Below are 20,445 nucleotides of genomic sequence, written 5' to 3' on the forward strand. Positions count from 1 at the left end.
TTTTGATGCTGCATTGGCTTTAGGATCCCAGTTACTGTGTACAGCTCCTTCCAGATTTACAGATTTACAAACATTTCTCCTTTAATCTGCATAAAGATCCACACTGGCTTGTTGACTAGAAGATTACTGCTCACAAAAACACAAAAACTTGTTTCTCATCCATGAAAACAACCAACCACTGGATATTGTTTTTTTTTTATTATTCTTGACATCATGTGAATGTGTGGTGGAATTGCTTGGATGGAGGGAGAGAGGGTGTCAAGTAGGAGAGGTATAATAAGGAGAAAAGAAAAAAATGGTTGATTTCTTTCCAAGTTTGGGAAGCTAATTGCCCTGAGTGGACTAATGAACAGCATAGGTCTAATTGGCTTACACCACTTGTGGGCTGGCGTGCTGGGCGAGTAAAATTGAATCAAAGCTGTAGGACTACGTCAGAGTAGTTCTGCGCGTTGTGGTGGAAATTGGCACTGTGTCAAAAGCATGAGGCATGGCACTCAGCCAAATACAGCCCAGCCCAGCTCTGCGCAAGCGCGGGCTTAAGATTTTACAGGAAAACACATGGGCGAAAATTTTTTTTTTAACGAAAAAAAAAAAAGATGTTGCCAACGAACTAGCTTGCATTTTCACAATTATTATCCATAATTATTGCCTACCCATATACTCTGCGTAACAGTGATCATACAGGCCTATATCAATTTAGGTACTGGAAAATCAGTTGAAAAAAAACTTTATCAACATTTTCCTCTGAACATTTTAATTGAAACAGCTTTTCAGTTAAGGATGTCCACATATGTACGTTGCCTACGCCTTTTTTTCAGTAAAGCCTAACCGTAACACCACAAAAGCTAACGTAACGGCACGCACGCTCCCTCCACTTGTATCATTAATGCGATGGGGTCTATTTTTACCCAAACAAAAGAGAGACGCAGCGATGGAAACGCATGACAACAATGTCCCGAGCAATGCCCAATTGACCCATTGTGCGCCTTGAAAGACAGACACGTGCACCACAACATAGATAAGGAGGAGAGAGACAGAGAGAGAGAGGGGAGGGCAAGCGTGTGTGTGTGTGTGTGTGTGTGCGTGTGGGTGTGTGTGTTTGTGTGTTTAAAGATAGCCACGGGGGATATAGGAGCAGCACACACACGCCTCCAGCCTCTTTAGAGAAACTCCCCCTTTCAGCACCCTGGACAGAGGCAGCGCTGACCGCCGCCGGTTACTTCTTTTAGTTGAGGTAAAGTCGCCGGGCTCACAGACACAGTGCAAGTCAGCTGACGCAGCTAATGGTCAAGACACTTTTCCACTGCCGCCCGCCCCTCGTCTCCACCTCATCTCGAGCTTATCAACGCGGACTCAAAGAGCAACTTGATGAATATTCAAAGTTTCCGTTCTCGGCGCTTGACGACAAGAAAGAGGTCGACGAAGGTGCCTTTTAACCTTTTCCACAAATCAAGCTACCATCGACCAGGGCTCAACTCACTCCTGAGAGGATAAATCGTCAGGAAAGTGCGGGTTTGAATCCATCGTCTGCACTCAGTAGCTTATAAGTTTTTTCTTTTTAGTTTTTTTTTCAACTGTTAAATCAAAGGCGTGCGTCTTTCGGCGCCGTTTCCCTCAGTTGGAACATCGGAACATCTCCAAAAATGTTGCTTGAACACCCGGGGTCAAGTTGTCAAAACACCGGAAATTTCTCTCGGTACAGTTCAGGCCAAGGTAAGAAACCGGTTTGATTATTTTAACTGTGCTTCATCACTTGTTTCTATGTTTGTTTGTTTTGTTTTGTTTTTTGCCAGGAAAAGGGAAAGAGCGTCCATCAAATACAGGGAGCACTGAGTTTTAATTGATGTCCTAGGGTCCGTGAATTGGTCACAATTAGGCGTGAAATAGAGGATAATGCAGCGCAGCAGGACGGCAGGTGGTTCTTGTTTTGCTGAGTGAACTCTGACAAGCATGAAATGGACGTTGTGAACTGTTTGTATTTTATTGTGAAAAGCAGCCACACGGGCTTTCACGTATGATCTGATGTTTGAGAAGTTTCGGTAATAACACATTAAAGGTGCAGATTTTGAAAAGTTGCAGAAACCCCACCCCCCCCCCCCCCTTTATATTATTTAACACACGCTGATGTATATAGAGTTTAGAGGCGCATCTTTTGCGCTGCTTGTGGGAGACGTTATGAATCTGTAATGAGCCTTCATTGTTGGCGAGTCACACCAACAGATGTTATGCGCGTGCTGTCATTTCACACCGCCGCCTGGGGTTGTCACGGGAGTGCAGGGAGCAGAGTGCAGGGATATGGAGAGAGAGAGAGAGAGAGGGAGAGAGGGAGAGCACCGGACCCACTGCGGCGACAGCAGCCTCTCTGCGGCTGCACGACAGACTGCCAGCAGGCTCCCACCCCGCACTCCACTGAATGCTCCAACAGGTGTCACATTCCTGCCCTGACAGGTGGGACACCGGAGGTTGCCAGTAAAGGTGGTAATGGAGTCGGAAATAGTGGTCCGATTCTAAGCTTATTGATTACTGATTTGTGTAAATATTTAGTGGCATCCAAAGAAGGGGAAATTGCAAGTTTAAATTTTTTTTGTTTGGACTTTTTACTGGAATAAGCTTTTGCGTTATTCTGGTAAGTCGACGATCATTGTGTCTAAGGCTTAACACGAAACTACATTTTCAATTATTTCTATTTTAAATAAATGACGTGGGAGCTAAAGGGAGAAGGGGATGGTCAGATTAGATTAGATTAGATACCCAATTGATTTTTAACCAAATTTAAACATTCAAATTGGAAAAGAACTTTAAACGAAAAATTGTTTCTGATCAACCCTGTGCTTTCTCTAACTGACTGACCATTACCCTGATGGCCTTTTTATCGCTTTGTTGTCGCATTACTGTGGGCCTCACCCCCTCAAAAGTAAGCGATCAATATGACATAAAAATTATTACAAAGCTGAAAAGTAAGAGGGGCACCCATGAACCCCACACCTCTCTCCAAAACGCCTTTCATATACTGCTGAAATACAGGCAAATAGGACATTGATTTTAGATTCATCAGCGGCCCCGGTGGCTGTGGCACTACCCGTGATTTCCCCAGGCGCTCTTTTGTGCCAAAGATCAGTGTCAATAAAATTCATTGGGGTGTTGGCCCGATCAACATGTTATTGAACAGCCAATCTCTCCCCTAAATAAACACTTGTCTTTGAGCACTCAACACACACGAGATGCATGCGTGCGTGTGTGTGTGTGTGTTTGTGTGTGTGTGTGTTTAAGATATTCAAAATCACTTATTTAAAATCTGATCAGATAGAGGGCCTATAGGAACACTAGATTAAATATATTAAATGTATTTCTGTTGTTCCTACTTGTACGACTAAAATTACCAAGAATAATAATGGGCTAATAAGAATAATCATCATCATCATAATAAACAGTTATATTTTTAGCTTTAACAAGTGTACAAGCACTTACATTTTTTTCCCAAACTAGAGCAGATATATATGAGTTAAAGAATTAAAGGGCCACTGCTATACACAATAAATAAAGAATCTGATTAAAGCAACAGTCCAAGGCAAGGATCTAATCAAGACTGTAGTGTTTCCTTAGGGCCTAGTCTTTCCTTTACGTGTGGAAGTACTGAAATCTGAATAAAAACTGGATTAGCAACAGCAATCTGTTGATTTACAAAATAAACCAAACACATCACGGTGTCCAGTTTTCTGGATGTTTTGAGGCTGTAGATCTAGAATTTGTTGTTCCCATCAGTCTCATTTCAAGACGGGGGGGGGTCTTTAACATGTCCCTCACAATGTTCTGCCCATGGAGGCATAGTTTGTTGGGCTTCTAGCTCGAGACAGTTTTACATCCTTCAAGGTAGAGCAATACAGAAACTGTTGCTATATTTTCTAATACTCATTTTTAAAAAGAAAAACAGTGTGTATTTTTCGTAAAAAAAAAAAAAAAAAAAAAAAGTAATTGCCATCATATTGGTCAATTGAATGGTGGGAATACTTTCAGGAATAAACTATTATCGGATTATGATCTATTATCAGAGTTGGAGAACAGTAGATACTTCCAATTCAAACTCCAAAATGAAAGGCGGAGCTGCAGGAACTCAACAGTTTTTGATCTTTCCTTGATGTTTAATTGTTTGAAAAGTAATACGCTACAATAATGTAACGCGTCTCTGAGTAACGTTACCACCCAGCTCTGAAACTCTATTGGCTTCTCCCCCTCTCGCTCACCTCCTTGTTTATTCCTCTTCCGGGTAAGGTGCCTCGGTAGGTGATGTTAATCTATCTCCTCTGTCGCCCGGGAAACGGCGCAGCGTAATCCTGCTCAGGCTCCAACACAGTGAAGCGTAAAAAGCAAACTCCACCGACCACTCGCGTGTTTGTGCTCGCTTTTTTTTTTCTTTAAATTTCGGTGGTTCGTGCTATGACAAATTTGACACAGTAGACTTACACCGGTCCGGTGTTTGAGTGCGGATAGATAACAGACAAGACAGTTTTGCATTAATGTGAGCGTAAAAATCATGAGCAATGGATGGACATGTTGAGCGCAACTCTCCAAAAGAGGCAGAAAATAACGCGGAGATGCTCCTGGCTTTGCTGTCGCACAGTGAAGAGCTACGGAAAGGTAACGGCAAGACAAAATATGATCTATTTATCATTATTCATGTTTATATTACATATATTAGTGTGTAGCCTATAACATTTGATCTTAGCATACATATTGGACTTCGGTGTTTTTAAATGGGCCTTTAAGTGTTGGCTGTTGGACTAATTGCAGTGTGTTGATTATCTCTCCACTTTGTTCAATAAGAGTGTGATCATAATTTATAGGTTATATACACTGGATTACGGATGTTACAGCTGTGCAGTCGTGTTGATTTGGGGGATATTGTCCTGTCACGCGGATCAGTCTTACAGCAGCTGAGACAGGGGACATGTGCCATGTTCCTTTGCTCCAGATCTCGGCAATGGAACTTTTCAGGCATCAGGCGTTTACATAAGATTCAATCTAATAACCAATCGAATTTCGATCTAATTCGATATTTAGCGCATTGTTAAGGATAACTCAGGCTTAACTCTCTTCTGCCACCATCTTAATAATAAAAACTGGTTTTACGCATTTACTCTGACATAAACCTTTGTTATTAAGATTCAAATGCAACCACATGTAAGGCAAAACGTACTTTTTTTCTATAATTTCGTTACGGTTGTGTGTTTATGATCACTATAATCATGCCTCCATCTTATATTTACCCATACATTGTCCTTTTATGAACAATTACGAGTAGGATGTTGGAGTGTCCTGCTCCAAAAAGAAAAAAAAATCCAAGAGATTTCGATAGGGATTTTGCAAGCATCTATAATTTTAATATTCCAGCTGGGCCCCAGAGAGGTGAGCAAATTGCTTGGACACCTTGTTGGTTTGTACCGTGAGACTACAGGCCGCAGCTCTCTAGTTTTACAGCGCTGCGTTGAATTAATGATGACCTGGATACACCTGTTCTAGACGTGGCTCCCACCGCACTTGTGCAGGGCTCGCATGGTGATGCCAGAAGAAATGGTTCGTTAATGTTTCATGGATTGTCCGCAGCAGAACAATAGGAATGCGATTCCTTGCACGGATGGAATATGAAGTGGTTGAGCTTCTTTTAATTAGTAATAAAGAGGCTCGGTCACGTCTTACGTGGCATTTCAGTTGTCCTTATTCTTACTTTGCTTGTTTTGTTTTTATGTTTTTGATATAGAAATGTCTCCGTTGTTGTTGCTTTGAGCGGATTTTGTTAAGTTATGTAGGACAACTAGACATATTGTATCACGAGCAGTCGATCCTAAAATGGTGCTGTACACCTCATCTGGAGATTTGAAACGCCTCTCATCATTTGATTTTTTTCAAATGGATTTTTCTGCAGAACAAATGTGCAAATCAACACCCTGTTTATTTCGAATATTTCTATAACAGCTATTATTAATTCATCACTGAAACTATGAAATGTAAATGATTTCATTATCTTTTCATCAGTTAGACATATGGGCCTAAATACAATAGTGGTTTCAAGTTAAATGCAGTGGTTAAAGGGGTAAGAGTCTAATGTTGAGCTCATGAAACACTCCTTTCCACACCAAGGACAACTGCCCCTGAAAACGTTAAATGTAAAATTAAACAATATATTTATTTTTACAGCTATATATTCCAAGCTTGTGCTGATTAGGTAACCCGGACATGTTTTGGAAGTTAGTGCCGAATATAATAGTAGTATAGTATAGTATATAATATATAGTATAGTTTGAAATGAAAAAACAAATTCTTTTTTGTTTTTGTTTTTTTTTTGTGTGCAAAGCAAATATGTTATCTGGCAGATTGGCATGCCCATGGCCCTATACAAGGCTAATAATACAATATGTGTTTAATTTTCTTTGCAAACTGTCCTTTTCCATCAAAATATTTGTTGCTTGGGAGATTAACAGCAGTGGAAGGTGCTGTCTTTGCACTATTATACGACACTTTGTTGATATCTACATTTAGACAGAAATAACTGTGTTAATAACATTCACAAGTAAGTTGCTTCTGCGCGTGAAACAAAATGAGTGATGATGATGATGATTATGTAGTGATGACGAAGGGAGAAAAATAACTTACAGTGGTATTTTACCAAATACAAGTCATTATAATTCGCTCTCATACTGAAAATGTTGGAGGATTATTTTAGGCTATAGACTGTTTTATAAAATCGAAATAAAAAACAATTAAAAAAATACAATAACCTTTTTAAAAAAAAAAAGAAAAGCAAATGTGGATACAATTAGAGAAACTCTCTGTTCAGTTCAAGTGGCATATCTCCTTTCTGTGGCTCGGTATATTCACGCTGTTGATCTTCATTTTTTGCCATAAAGCCAACTGTTTCCCTATTGAGAGGCTCGCATAATGAAACAGGTGTAACCAGTCACAGATAATCATTTGTAGTGTGCTGCATATTGCTCACAAGAAGCAGGTTCAGTTGTCATTCTGCGTGTCGGTGACAAATTCTCCTCGTGCCATTTAACATCTGTCTCATGCACATTGAACTGACTCCACTGGATGTTCTGACTCCATCATGTCTCCTGCAGAAATCCCAGTGTGCGCGGGCTGCAGTCAACACATCGTGGACCGCTTCATCCTCAAAGTGCTGGATCGCCACTGGCACAGCAAGTGCCTGAAATGCAGCGACTGCCAGGCTCAGCTGGCGGACAAGTGCTTCAGCAGAGGCGACAGCGTCTACTGCAAAGAGGATTTCTTCAAGTGAGTAAATGTCTCACGTGCTGCTTTCAAATTATTTATTAAAAAAAAAAAATATATATATAAGTATATATATATACTATATATATATATATATATTGGTTGCTTAACATTATATCGAATGACGTTTAAAAAAGATATTGATGGCGACCTTGTCATTGTCCAAAAGGAGATTCGGGACCAAATGCGCAGCGTGTCAGCAGGGGATACCGCCCACACAGGTGGTGAGGAGGGCGCAGGACTTCGTCTACCACTTGCACTGTTTTGCCTGCATCGTGTGCAAGAGGCAACTGGCCACAGGTGACGAGTACTACCTGATGGAGGACAGCAGGCTGGTCTGTAAGGCCGACTACGAGACCGCCAAACAGAGAGGTGAGCTGCGGCTATGTCGACTTTTTTCTTCCCGACATGAAAAGAAAGACATGCGCACTATTTTACGCAGGAAAAAAAAAAAACATGCGCACTTTTTTTCCCAGGAAAAAAAAAAAAAAAAAAAAAAAGGTCCGCACCGCCTGTGATTGCGTCAGTTTACATGATGCGTTGTGTGTCGAGCTGTTTTTAATCACTGCGAGTCTGACGTGACAATGAGGTCACCCATAAACTTTGACCCACCTGTGCTAATTGCATCGTTGCCCGCAAACCAATCGATAGCAAACAGTGGAGGCCCGGAGGCTTACACTTGCACTTTGCACTTGAAGGAATCAGTTTTCAATAAGCCTTATCATTGTGTGTGTTTGTGTGTGTGTGTGTGTGTGTGTGTGTGGGTGTGTGTGTGTGTGTGTGTGTGTGTGGGTGTGTGTGTGTGTGTGTGTGTGTGTGGGTGTGTGTGTGTGTGTGTGTGTGTGTGGGTGTGTGTGTGTGTGTGTGTGTGTGTGGGCACAGACAGACAAGTGGAAGTGCAAGTGGATGCAAACAGCCTCTGTGTTACAATAGTCTATGAGAGTAATATATTATTATGTCTATTTATGTAAAGCTGTAACAGTTCTTGCATGTTTTCAAATTCAAATGTAAAATAACAGGCACATTTTCTTGACATGCTATATTTGCATTTGATAGTGTGTTTTAAGCACAGTCACCTACTTTAATTATTAGTAGTAGTTAACAGTAATTAAGTCTGAACATGAGAAGACTGTTTACATGTGCAGTATAGGCCTGTGACTCCAAAACAGTCGCAGTCATGAGCGTAATAAAAATCAGTTTTACTACACAAACAAATAAGACACAGCACCGAAAATCCACCGGAACAATAATGCTCATGCTTCTGGGTTATTATTGTATCTCTGTGTTATCCTATCTACAATCATTTTTCAAACAAAAAATAAGCATATTTGCTTATCAAAGACTACAGAAAATATAAATTGGAGATGACTTCTCATAGGGACAATATTTCAATTGTAACACAGTTTGTAAAAGAGTTCAATAAAGACAGATTACCAAAAACTATTATTATCAAAAATATATAGCACAATAAATATGTTGTAATTTCTTTGTTCCTTGACGGGAAATAGTGAAGATTCATCTGAGCTTTAACAACTGGACTATGATTATTGCTATAGATACACAATTTCTGGCCTGATGCCTGTGTATTGCTTTTAGATAGATGTATTTGTAGTCGTGCTGTCATGAAATATTTGATAGCTTTTCAGATTTTTGCCAAACACCGTTGATATGCCCAAACACATTTTCATTAGATCGCTTGTTTAATATCAATAGTCGACCAACACCACATTTACTTCACTGAAAATCCCAGCAGCAGCTTGTGTTCCTCACAGGACAGACCGGCCATGGTCAAGTTTTATCTCCCCATCTGTTTGTTTGAATTTACTGCCCGACACCAGGTGCTGATTTATGCAACGAGTTAACGCAAGTTTTCGCAAAAAACACACAAGTTTATTTTACTAATGAGAGGGTGCAATTACTTGGGCAGCATCCATTTGGATGATGGTTTTTGTATTTTGCTGTGCTGGCCAACAGACCTGCAGACATGATGCAATTATGCACAGGATGCCAGAGGTTGGTTTATAGGCAGAAGCGAATTTATCCATTCATGTTAAATTAGAAAGTTGTATATTATAGAGGCTGTTTTATGCTATCAGCTGCCGTGGATGTGTGTTTCTATCAAAGATTCTTATATTACTGACCCAGAATACGCACACACATATGGGAAGATTTCTTTGCCCATACTCATATTCAGATCCTCATAAATCATTTTCTTATTATGTATTAGAAACAATAATAAATCTAAACACCATACATAGCAAAATAGCAGAGTAAAAAATCACTATTAGACTATTACCGTATGCTTTCAATATTTATTCCTGACAAAAAGAAAAAAAAAGTTTGAGTCCACATAATAACAGCACTGGCTTACATTGTGTGGTGTCCATTCAATTTTCAGAAGCAGACTCGACTGCAAAAAGGCCACGAACAACCATCACTGCTAAACAGCTGGAAACGCTGAAGAACGCTTACAATAACTCTCCCAAACCTGCCCGTCATGTTCGAGAGCAGCTATCATCAGAGACGGGCCTGGATATGCGGGTTGTGCAGGTAAAGTGTATTATTATCCATTAAGGGCTATTCCATTAGTGTCCTGACTTCATTATGAAGGGACAATTGTGGCCGAACTGGCACAAGCCTACAGTACGATCAATTGTGTGTGTGTGTGTGTGTGTGTGTTGGGTGGGAATTTACGGCTAGATTGAGTAAAATGAAGTCCACGTGAAAGTCAGCATGGCTTAAGTGCGAGCTCGTTAACAATGCTAAGAGGGCCCCTCGCATATTGTCTGCTGCTGAGGAGCCTCACACTGGGTGCTAGGTGGTGGTCATATATATTGTTTTATTTGCAAGGACAAAAGTAGAGACGGAAGCCACTAAAATGCTCCTCATTATTCAGTGAAAGGGAAGGGGTGACGGGGGGCTTCACTCAGGGCGGAATATCATTAAGGAGAATGTAAAACTGCTTTTTGTGCTCGTGACTGAAATGGATTAATTTCTGTGCGTAAGATAAAATTAATAAGACACGGGGCCCGTCATTCACTTTGCATCAGATGTCATAAACATTTACAGGAAGTGAGATTTTAGATTCAGTTTAGACCAAGCACAGCGCATGTGTTGAATGTTTTCTAAAGTGCAAGCAAAAATTTATAGGTCCGATCAAACGCGGAGATGGAGAAATTTGAATAATTTAAGTCAGTGGCACGCTAACCTGTCTGCTCCCCGGGGGTGAGGACAACTTGTAGCTGTCGTGAAGTTAATTAAATGCGTGATAAATCTGGTGCAGGGGACGCTGGTCCCAGGATTACTGTTCAGTGTCACAGTTTTAGTCCCCCGCTTGGACTCATCAAGGCGCCAAATGGTGTCCAGACAGTCCTTGAAAATTAATTTTGTTTTAATGCTTAAAGGCATAATGTGTGCATCAAGGAAAGAGGACTGATTTAGCGGACTTTGTCTTGTGTATGAGAGGTATGATGACTAAAAAAAAAAATTTAAAAAACACTGGAGGGTATTTGTATAGTCATGTATGGTCCTCAAGACCTGAGAGGGTTACGCATACTAAGCAGATTAATCTAAATTAAATTGTGTTAGAAAGTATTTGTTTGTTTTATTTTACAAAATGAATAAGTTGAGGCTATAGTTTTTGAACACGACCAAAATAACAGTTTTTATTTGATGCTCAGACTTAATTTCTCTCATGGAAATTTTAGACATTGTTCTAAATAGTCAAATGTATTTCTAATATGTCACAAAAGCCATGACCAAATAAGGAATCTTATGTTTTTCCCCTCCAGGTTTGGTTTCAGAACAGGCGAGCTAAAGAGAAAAGGCTGAAAAAAGACGCTGGCCGGCAGAGGTGGGGCCAGTACTTCCGCAACATGAAGCGGTCGCGGGGAAGCTCCAAATCCGACAAGGACAGCATCCAGGAGGAGGGCATGGACAGTGACGCAGAGGTGTCCTTCACAGGTAGAGTCCACCACACAAAATGAACAGAATAGGTTTTTTTTTTTTTTTTTCCACAGCAAGACATTTTGACTTGTCATAGGAGGAAGCCACTAATTCAAGTGTCCCATTAAGCTATGACAGTGTGACAGTGAGCCAGAGAGCATGATACCAGGACCCTGAAACTGAGGCAGCCACCATTAATTTTATTATTTACACCTGTGCTTTTCCTTCTGTGACACGTCAAAATGTCTTCCATGAAAAAAGGCCTAAAAGCACAGGTGTAATAAATAACATGCACCATATACTACTCCATTTAGATGTGTCACTGCCTTGTAAGGTGCATACTGGGGGAGCTTAATGGGACACAGCCACATTGTTCTACATTACACCTGCGCTTTTGCTGCTTTGACTATTTTCGTTTGGTGCAATAAATATAGAATAGCAATGTTACTTAATGATGTACTTAATTTCTTAATCAGACAAGAGAATAAATTTGCTGGCAGCAGTCATTAGAGAGACTGTGGCTTTTTAAAAAGGGGGATTAAAAATGTTTTGCATAGTTCCAAATAATATTGATTATATCCTGAAATGTTTAATGAGCTCTAACAGTTTAACAGTAAGTTTAAATTGTTCTGGCATCTCTTACTTTACATCAAGTCATTGTTATGTGACTATGTTTATCGTTTTTTGGGCTTCTTATTGTGATGATATTCAATTAAGAAATTAATTTCTAAAGGCTTGGTCACACCAGAAAGTGGTGACACAGCAAAATTTCACCTGTAGTGCATCTTCACAGAATATGCAGTTATAGCAGCTTGGAGGCACAGCAACTAATCATGGTCACGGATGTTTAGCTGGCCAACTACCGTAACTGGCAAGCTAACCGCTAACTCGTTAGCCAGCCTGGAACATGCTAGCACTCTACTGTCACAATAGCTCCCCAAGCTTTTTAAAAATGTTCTCGTTTACTCAACCCCGCCATTTTATTCTCAGGTCATTTCATTTCATTAAGAGCAGCTGATGAGGGTAAAAGTTCTCTCAGCTAGCAAGCATTTTAGTTTGGTTGCTAATAAGACAATAAGTTCACAAAGTGTAATCAAAAGACATAGTACCACTGACTCTTGTCTCATAAGTGTAAAATACATGTCTCCTATATGAAGGAAAAGAAAAAAAAGAAAGCTAACAAAAGATACTTCCTCCATTCTGGGCTCTGGACAGTTTGTTATTGGTTATTGGTGCAAACTTGTACGTCAAAGTTCATCAAAGTTGAGCTTGATGAGAAATATTTGTGCAGATTTACTTCACCCCCATAAGTGAATCTGTTGTTTTAATTAGGGGTGTGGTGGCTATCCAAAAACTTATCTTGTTGATTGTGGAAACTTACAAGTGTCACTTTTGCCTTGTTGTCCTTGTTGCACAGATGAACCCCCCATGTCAGACCTTGGCCACACAAACGGCATCTACAGCAGCCTGAGTGAGTCCTCTCCAGCCATGGGGGGCCGCCAAGGGGGCAACAACCACGGCTCCTTCCCCCTGGAGCACAGCGTCCTGCCCTCCCAAGACCAGTTCCACGACATCCGCTCCAACAGCCCCTACGGCCTTCCTCAGTCGCCAGGGTCACTTCAGGCGCTACCCAGACACCAGCCTCTCATCTCCAGCCTGGTCTACCCCGACTCAGGCCTTTCTATCATGACCCAGGGCAGCGGGCCCGGGATCAACCCGGCCGTGAGGGTCACCATGGGGGCAGCCAACGGCCCCAGCTCGGACCTGTCCACAGGCAGCAGCGGAGGATACCCAGACTTTCCTGCCAGTCCTGCCTCCTGGTTAGATGAAGTGGACCATGGGCAGTTTTGATTGGTCGTCGACAAAATATTGGACATTTTTTTCTTTTCCTTTTTCTTTTTGGGTTTTCTGTGTCTTCTGTTGGATTTTAGGGACTGGACAGTGATTGTGTAAAGGACAAGACTATCCTTGGCTTGGATCTCACCAATATCTGATTAACAGGTCGATCAATATCTGTGATCTGGATGGACGGAGGGGAGAGAAGAATGCCCTTCCTCAAAAGCACTTGGCCAACAGTTATCCTTCACTAGAAAAACTGTATGTAAAGCAAAGAATCTGTCAAAATTGTTTCAGTTTTCAGAAACCACTATAAGCTTTTTTCAGAACAATGTACAGACAGACTCAGAAAGTTTAGACATCAATCATTTGGATTTTCACACACTCCCCGTCCTTATTCTCATCTCCTCCCACTGCTATCCGTTTTCTACAGTGTGTTCAGGTGCAGAATTCAGTTCAACGTTCAGAGTCTTTAAATGTCTGGTTGTTGCCAAATGTCTACATATATAGATATATATATAATGGTTTATCATTGTGGAGACTTTATTTTTATATAAACCCCTTCTTGGACATGAATAAGAACCCAGATATGAGGACTTTGTACATTCTTAAACAGGGATATAGGCAAAAATGTAGATGTTGTCTTAAATGGTACCTAGGGGTCCAATTACTTCTATGCATTTGTGTGTTCTCAGATGTATCTCGTTCGTTTTGTTCTACTGAAAACAACCCCCCGAGGAAGAACTGCTATCGCACTCGGGGTCTGATGTATATGTTTGTTTATGTGGAAAATGTTTTATGTCTTATTTATTCCTTCTGGTAATGATAATGATGATGATTCCTGATTAAATGGCAGGACTTTAATAAATTTGTCACCTAAATGAAAGATGGAGTTCTATCTTTTTTGGCTGGACTACAAAATCATGCATCATATATGACAAAATAACTAATGAGTGTCCTTAAAAATAGCTGTGTACAGTGTTTAAGGAATATAGGATAATAGATTAGATCCTATATGATAATAATGTTTTGGATATATTTTAAGTAATTTGTACAATTTGGAAAGTCCTTGTCAAAGCCAAGAAACATGAGCCAAACAAAGCGGGCAGAGTCATCCTTCACATTTATCTCATATCTTAAATGCAGCATCTATCCTATACATTTATCTTGCACATCTATAGCATAACACAGCGCTGATGGTGAAACCAGAGTTCTGCCTGTGTCTGCAAATTGAGTCTCTGGCTAACTACCAACACTGTATCAGGGGTTCAACAGCTCTTTAGTGGAGAAATTTGATGCAGACAGAGAGTCAACTCATCAATTCAGAGATTACTGGGTCTTGTTTGTCCAAACGCCGCCATGGGAAAGGAATCTCCAATCCATTAGCTGAGAAGGGATCAAGTGCCCCTTGTGAATTTCCTCATTTGTTTAGTTATTCAAAGTCAGGTTCAATTAAATAGATTAAATTGTAAAATGTGTGTGTGAGGGCGTGCATGTGAGTGTATGTGTGTGCGTGTGTGTGTGTGAAATTGCATGTTTACGTATTTGGTTCTCAGATGACTTGCAATATGATACAGAGACTTTAAACTTTTCAGTTGTACCTTAAATCATTTGTCACATTTTAAAACTTCTGCTTTCTTTACCAATATTCATTTATCTGTTTGTTTATGGAGGTGCCCTCTCAACACCTATAAGCAATTTGTGAAGTGTTTCTAAAGCCAACCTTAACTGACTCCATATTTCAAGTTCAACTGAATAATCCTAAATATGTCAATCAAATTTGTTTATTTCGGAGAACCAGTGATGGAAAGTAGCTATGAATATTTACTCAAGTACTGTAATTAAGTAAAGCGTTGAAGTATTTCTATTTTAATTAAGTATTTCAATTTGATCATACTTTATACATTACATTCATTACATTTCTGGGGGAAATACTCCCCTCAAATTATATGACAGCTGCAGTTTCAAGTTCTTCTTTACATACAATACAGATCAATAGAAGCTTGGTAAACCAACAAGCACAATAAAGTTCAAAATAGTCCTGCAGAGTCCAGCTGTCACTTTAAATTACTGTTTACACATCAATGCATCATCTATTACGATATGACACTGTGAAGGGAATTTTGCATTACGAACATTTCTAATTTTGATACTAGTATATACTAAGATACTAATATCTTTTGCTGATAGCACTTTTGTACTTTTATGAAAGTGAAAAACACAATTTTACATTGTTGTATTCGGATTTTTACCTAAAGTAAAATGATCCCAGTACTTTTTCCTCCACTGAAAATAACAGCAGTCATACTGTCAAATGATTTATACTTATGCACTTCTTTCCTGCAAAATCAATACATCTGTGAACATAATATTTGATGTTCTTAGAGCCACATTCAGTTCTAGAGAAAACATCCATAGCAAATATTGTGGTATGCTTATTGTGTTTCAATATAAAGTGGGACCACTTAAGTTAAGCTTCATGTATGTGAATGTGAATGTGTGTGCGTCTGACCTGTAAAGTATGACGTGCATGAAGGTGATAGCCAGCTGTCCTCAAACTAACCTCCAACTTCCTCCACCATTAATGGCTGCCCGCTCTGCTCCTCAGTTTCCCTGAACAAGAAAAGGAACAGCAGACAGGATATTCACCTGAATCCTTCCAGCTGAGTGGCAGGTATCACTGTTGCCCCGGTAAAGCGACAGGTGTGTAACCTGACCCAAAGAGTGTTTGGCAAAGACAGGAAGGGGGTGAGAGTGAAGTGTCAAAGGCTGTGTTAATCTCCTACAATACCCGGCTTGGTCAGTTTACTTGCCTGTTTGTATTTGGGGTTAGGCGGGCTGATATTTCTCAGATTCTGAGCAAACAGGAAGTACTTGGCCTAAGTCTAAACTGTTAATTGTGGTTCTGTTTACCAACAGGCCACTTATGCTAAAACTACATGCACTTGTAGATGTCTAAAAAGTCTTGAATTTGTTGACCCCGCGGCATTTGTGGTCAAACTATTTCTCGACAAATGATCGCACTTTCCTTCACCTTCACTTCTCAGCTTTATCATATCGTGTGACACACAGCAGGTGTGAGATTTTGGTAACCACAGGATGAACTTTTCAAAGCAAATAACTGGGATTATCCCACCCCACTCTTCCAGATTGAGTTGGAAATCCACCATTTTCTGAGTAAAGAATTGGATTAAGTTGCAATTTGTGGGATGGGTTGTATAAGAGAGTCAGAAGGTGAGAAAAGGCGCTTTCAGTGAGGCGTTAGCAATAGCAATACAAATGCAGGTACCTTCACGATAAGTAAGTATATGGTGGGAAAATAATGTGCAAAAAAAAAAGAAAGAAATGGTGGGAAAAAGGTGTTGAGGGTTTGTGTGCACTAAAGTGAAGCAGGGCAGTTAATTGAAACTCATTCTTTTCAGACAAAGGCTGGCTGTGTTAACACTCCTTCCTGATGAAGTTTAAAGCTTGCTAAAGATGATGATGCTGAGAGATACAAGATACAACGGTATCAGCTATCTGGTAATACAATGGCATGTGCTAAAGTCAAAACTATGAGAAAGGAATATGAAATGAAAGTTAAATAAAGTGCCTGGATGTGGATGTGATTCAGGAATAGTTCAGGATTTTGGGAGAAAACATTTATTCAAATTCATGCTAAGACTTAGATGAGAAACCTAATGCTACTTTCATGTGTGACTCTTAAATATGAGACTACAGCCAGCAGCCAGTTAGCTTAGCATCAAAACAGGGGGAAACAGCTTGTGTGGCTCTTTCCAAAAATAACAAAATCTGCTTACTTGTTCCTCTAAAGCTCACTTACTGAAAATGTTATATTTATGTTGTGTGTTGGAATTTGTCTTGGCCCGGCTAGCTGTTTCCTCCCTTTCACGGTCTTTATGCTAAGCTAAGCTAACTGTCTTCTAGCTGTAGCTTCATACATTATTTAGCAGATGTTAATGAGAGTGGTATCGATCTTCTCATCTAATTCTCTGCATGAAAGCGAAGTACATTCCTTTAATGATAAATGTAATTATCAAGGCAGTTAAAAAGATAGCAATTACATTACATACAGTTAACCATTTCAAATTGGCAAAAAAAAATAAAAAAACCAATCCTAAACTGTTAAAACACTATAAATGTTAAAAAAAAATAAAACAGTTAGTTGTCACAAAATAAAAACAAAGTGGCTGGCTCAAGGAATAATTTGTACTTTGTGCACCATTTTTACTTATATGAATGTGTCACAAAAATGTTCTTAGATATCTTGTAATTTCAAGGTTCATATCCTCTCATACTATGGTGGATCAGTACATGAAGAGAAATAACCCCACTGACACTACTTTCACATTTTCTCAGCATTAATACACCTCTTACAGGTAGCATCAGATATTAGAAACGACATTAGAAAATTTAAGATTCTGATTGGTCCAAAAAGTTAGTGACTGTGTGAGTAATAAAATCTACCATGCTATTTAAGAAACAGACCTTTTAATTTCAAATATTTAACCTCTAAATGCTTTCAGAACACACAGATAGTTCAATGTAAATAAAAGTAGTTATACAGATTCATAATATTGTTTATTCATTTAGAATGTAGTAGTAGTTTATTTTGAGTTGAGATTGTTTTTTAAAATATATATTATTAATTGAATAGGGTACTTATGTTTTTAAGTAATAAAACAAAAAAATAATTATGTACCTCACAAAGTCAGCAGTTCTGGCAGTGTAATAATTTTGAAATATGAACTAAAAGGTGTAAATTTTGAAATATGAATTCATATCCCAGTGACTGTTACGGTTGCCTATTGCTTTGCAGCGACTGTTAAACTGTTGCTTTTAACTGTCCTTTCTGTAAAGGACTCTAAGCCTGGCAGTGCGCCTGTTGTCTCTCATACACGCACGCGCACGCACACACACACAAGCCCCCCCCCAGCCCTGTGTCAGATGGTGCTGAGTAAATCAGGTCTGACAATAACACCTCCCCTGGGTCCCACACATCACAGCTACAATTCAGACCTAATGGAGCAGCAACGGAGGGGAGAGGCCGCTTGGTGGGTGCGTGCGTGCATGTGTGTATGTGTGTGTGTGTGTGTGTGTGTGTGTGTGTGTGTGTGTGTGTGTGTGTATGTGTGTGCAAATGTATGCATGGATGCATGGTAGCAGCGGTGTGCTCTTTTTCATTTTGGGACCTCTGGAGGAGGGGAAGGAAGAAGGGATGGGCAGGGGAGGGGGGTGGTAGGAGCACAGTGGATTATCCGTGGTTCAGATATCAATCAATTAAGGCAACGTGTTAATGAGTAAGATCCTCCAGTGGTTGGGGCTTTGTGGTTGTGCAGGGGCAGAGACGGGAAAGGTAAAGGTGCTAAGGTAGATACAGGAAACTACGAAGGAAATTAGTTAGAAGATATGATTTGGGTTTTTATGTTTTTCAAGAAATGAAAAACAAGAATTCAAGAGTAATAAACTAGAAAAATGTTTCATTTCTATGCCTCAAATAGTTTGAAATAGACAAAAGAATGTGTAAATAATCATATATCCAAATTGCGACGAAAAAAACAAGAAAAACAGAAAAAAAACAAAGAAAACATAAATACAAAGCAGAGAATCATCATGGGGAGGGAAACAAACTGCAAACACAGCACTGACCAGGATACTTTTGTTTATGCTCTAGATTCATGGCAGCAGCAGCATTAAAGCAATCTAACTAATCAACACAGTCATTAGCGTGTGTTTTCACTGACAACTTTAATCAAATCTATCATGGCTCCACCTCTCCATTACCCGCCAGCTGCATAATTATCTCTTCATTTTATTCTTAGACGGGAATGCAATATCTGGTAATCTGTCTGCAATGGTTGACTGAAATGCAATCGGGAACATTCATATTGGGAATGTATAGGCTAATGCTACCACTCAGCTCTTCTTCTCGCTGCTACGTTCAGATGTTTGTCATTTTTTTTATACAACCCGCAAAGCACTTCAAACAAGGCATTAACCACTGAGTGTGTACATGAGACATATACTGATTTTGTTCCAAGTGTCATCATTAACCACTACTTTACAGTTACTCTATTTTACAGTTATTCCGGCTGTGTGCAGAACTCAGTGATGTTTAGACAATCGCATGAAAAGTTGACATTATTTTTTATTATTATTATCACTCTATCTAGTTATTCAATTACAATATGGAGTACCTAAAAAGCCAGAATCAATAAGAAATCCCCGTTTACTTATTCTGACCAACATTCAAAAGAAGCATTCAGCTTTTAATAATAAAAAATAAAGCACAGCAAACAGCAACTCTTTTGCATTTTGAAGCCATTTTGATAAATGAGTAAAACGCCTAATTATTGAATCCGGATTTAATTAATTTTCTGTGGATCATCTGGGTAATAGAGTAATCATTTCAGCATTAATTGTTTTTTTATAGGTTATAAATCTTCCAGCTACAATTCTGATGGTTTATCACAGTCAAATTCCTTGGTAGAGTATAACAACAATGAAGTAGCTAGTTGCTTTAGAAAACCTGTGTTTGTACGGGCACTTCGAGACATTTCTGATCCTTTTTAAACTGTGATGATTTACCGTATTTCTGCTGTATTTTGCCTCTTTATCACTTTTGTCAGGATTCATAACAGCACGTGCTTATAGTTGCCTCACAGTGGGATAATCACCCCTTTTCTCATTAGGAGCCTTGGCTCTGCAAAGGGCCATCTCGGGGCCTTTTTGGCATCTATGAGGTGTTAACAGCTCCCCACGGGAGGCTGTCTGGCTCTCACATAACCCTCGACCTCCCCGCCCACGAACGCAACACTCACCAAACCACTCAGACTCACAGATGGTCGCTATACCAGCAGCCAGCCATCATGCTTTTCAATTATCGCTACACCAGGGGAAGGCCATTGCTCAGCTGTCACCTCTTGGCGACATGGGGGATCGGAGAGGAGCCACAGAGGGATGGGAATACAGAGAATTCCTGCCTCCAAAACTTGGAAAAACCGCAAAGAACATACTTCAATATATTGGAGCAAGCACACACAACCTTGTTGCTGCCCAACAAAAATCCAACCAGCAATACACTGCATGACAGCAAAGCAGCTGTAATAAGTCTGCTGTGACCATCAAAGAGGGTCTTCCTCACACTGACTCTGCTCTGATCTTTGGCTGAAGGAGCCGATAAATCACTTAGTATAATTGTTGTTTTTGAAGCCAGTAGTTGAAGTGGCAAAGGAAGGAGAGGGTAGCTGAAGCACTCATGGCTCATATTTGTTGCCAGCTATGAGACGGAGGGATGGGGGAGAGAGACACGGAGGGCAAGCCCTGCATGTTTTCTTGTTAGTGCTTTAATTTGAATATTGCTTCATTGTGGTGGGGTGG

At 39.9% G+C, this 20,445-nt stretch overlaps 1 protein-coding gene across 2 annotated transcripts; it reads left to right on the forward strand.

The window, feature by feature from the left end:
* The first annotated feature begins 1,643 nt into the window (after positions 1-1,643).
* Positions 1,644-13,124, forward strand: lhx3 (LIM homeobox 3). 2 transcript variants are annotated; one of them, XM_022768075.1, is made up of 7 exons: positions 1,644-1,713; positions 6,995-7,000; positions 7,116-7,287; positions 7,454-7,656; positions 9,683-9,834; positions 11,076-11,247; positions 12,647-13,124. In XM_022768075.1, the coding sequence occupies exons 1-7, from the start codon at positions 1,644-1,646 to the stop codon at positions 13,078-13,080; spliced, it is 1,209 nt and encodes a 402-aa protein (XP_022623796.1). In that variant the 3' UTR covers positions 13,081-13,124. The 2 variants fall into 2 exon arrangements, with proteins under 2 accessions (XP_022623796.1, XP_022623795.1); XM_022768074.1 differs by lacking the exon at positions 6,995-7,000.
* Positions 13,125-20,445: the final 7,321 nt, after the last annotated feature.

This window comes from Seriola dumerili, unplaced genomic scaffold (genome assembly GCF_002260705.1).
Source record: "Seriola dumerili isolate Sdu_G_001 unplaced genomic scaffold, Sdu_1.0 BDQW01001389.1, whole genome shotgun sequence".
NCBI classification, from domain to species: domain Eukaryota; kingdom Metazoa; phylum Chordata; class Actinopteri; order Carangiformes; family Carangidae; genus Seriola; species Seriola dumerili.

Coding starts and splice junctions, on each gene's coding strand:
- lhx3 (XM_022768075.1), top strand. CDS start 1,644: ATGTTGCTTGAACACCCGGGGTCAAGTTGTCAAAACACCGGAAATTTC. Junction 7,288..7,453: donor TGCAAAGAGGATTTCTTCAA/GTGAGTAAATGT, acceptor ATTGTCCAAAAG/GAGATTCGGGACCAAATGCG. Junction 11,248..12,646: donor CGCAGAGGTGTCCTTCACAG/GTAGAGTCCACC, acceptor CTTGTTGCACAG/ATGAACCCCCCATGTCAGAC.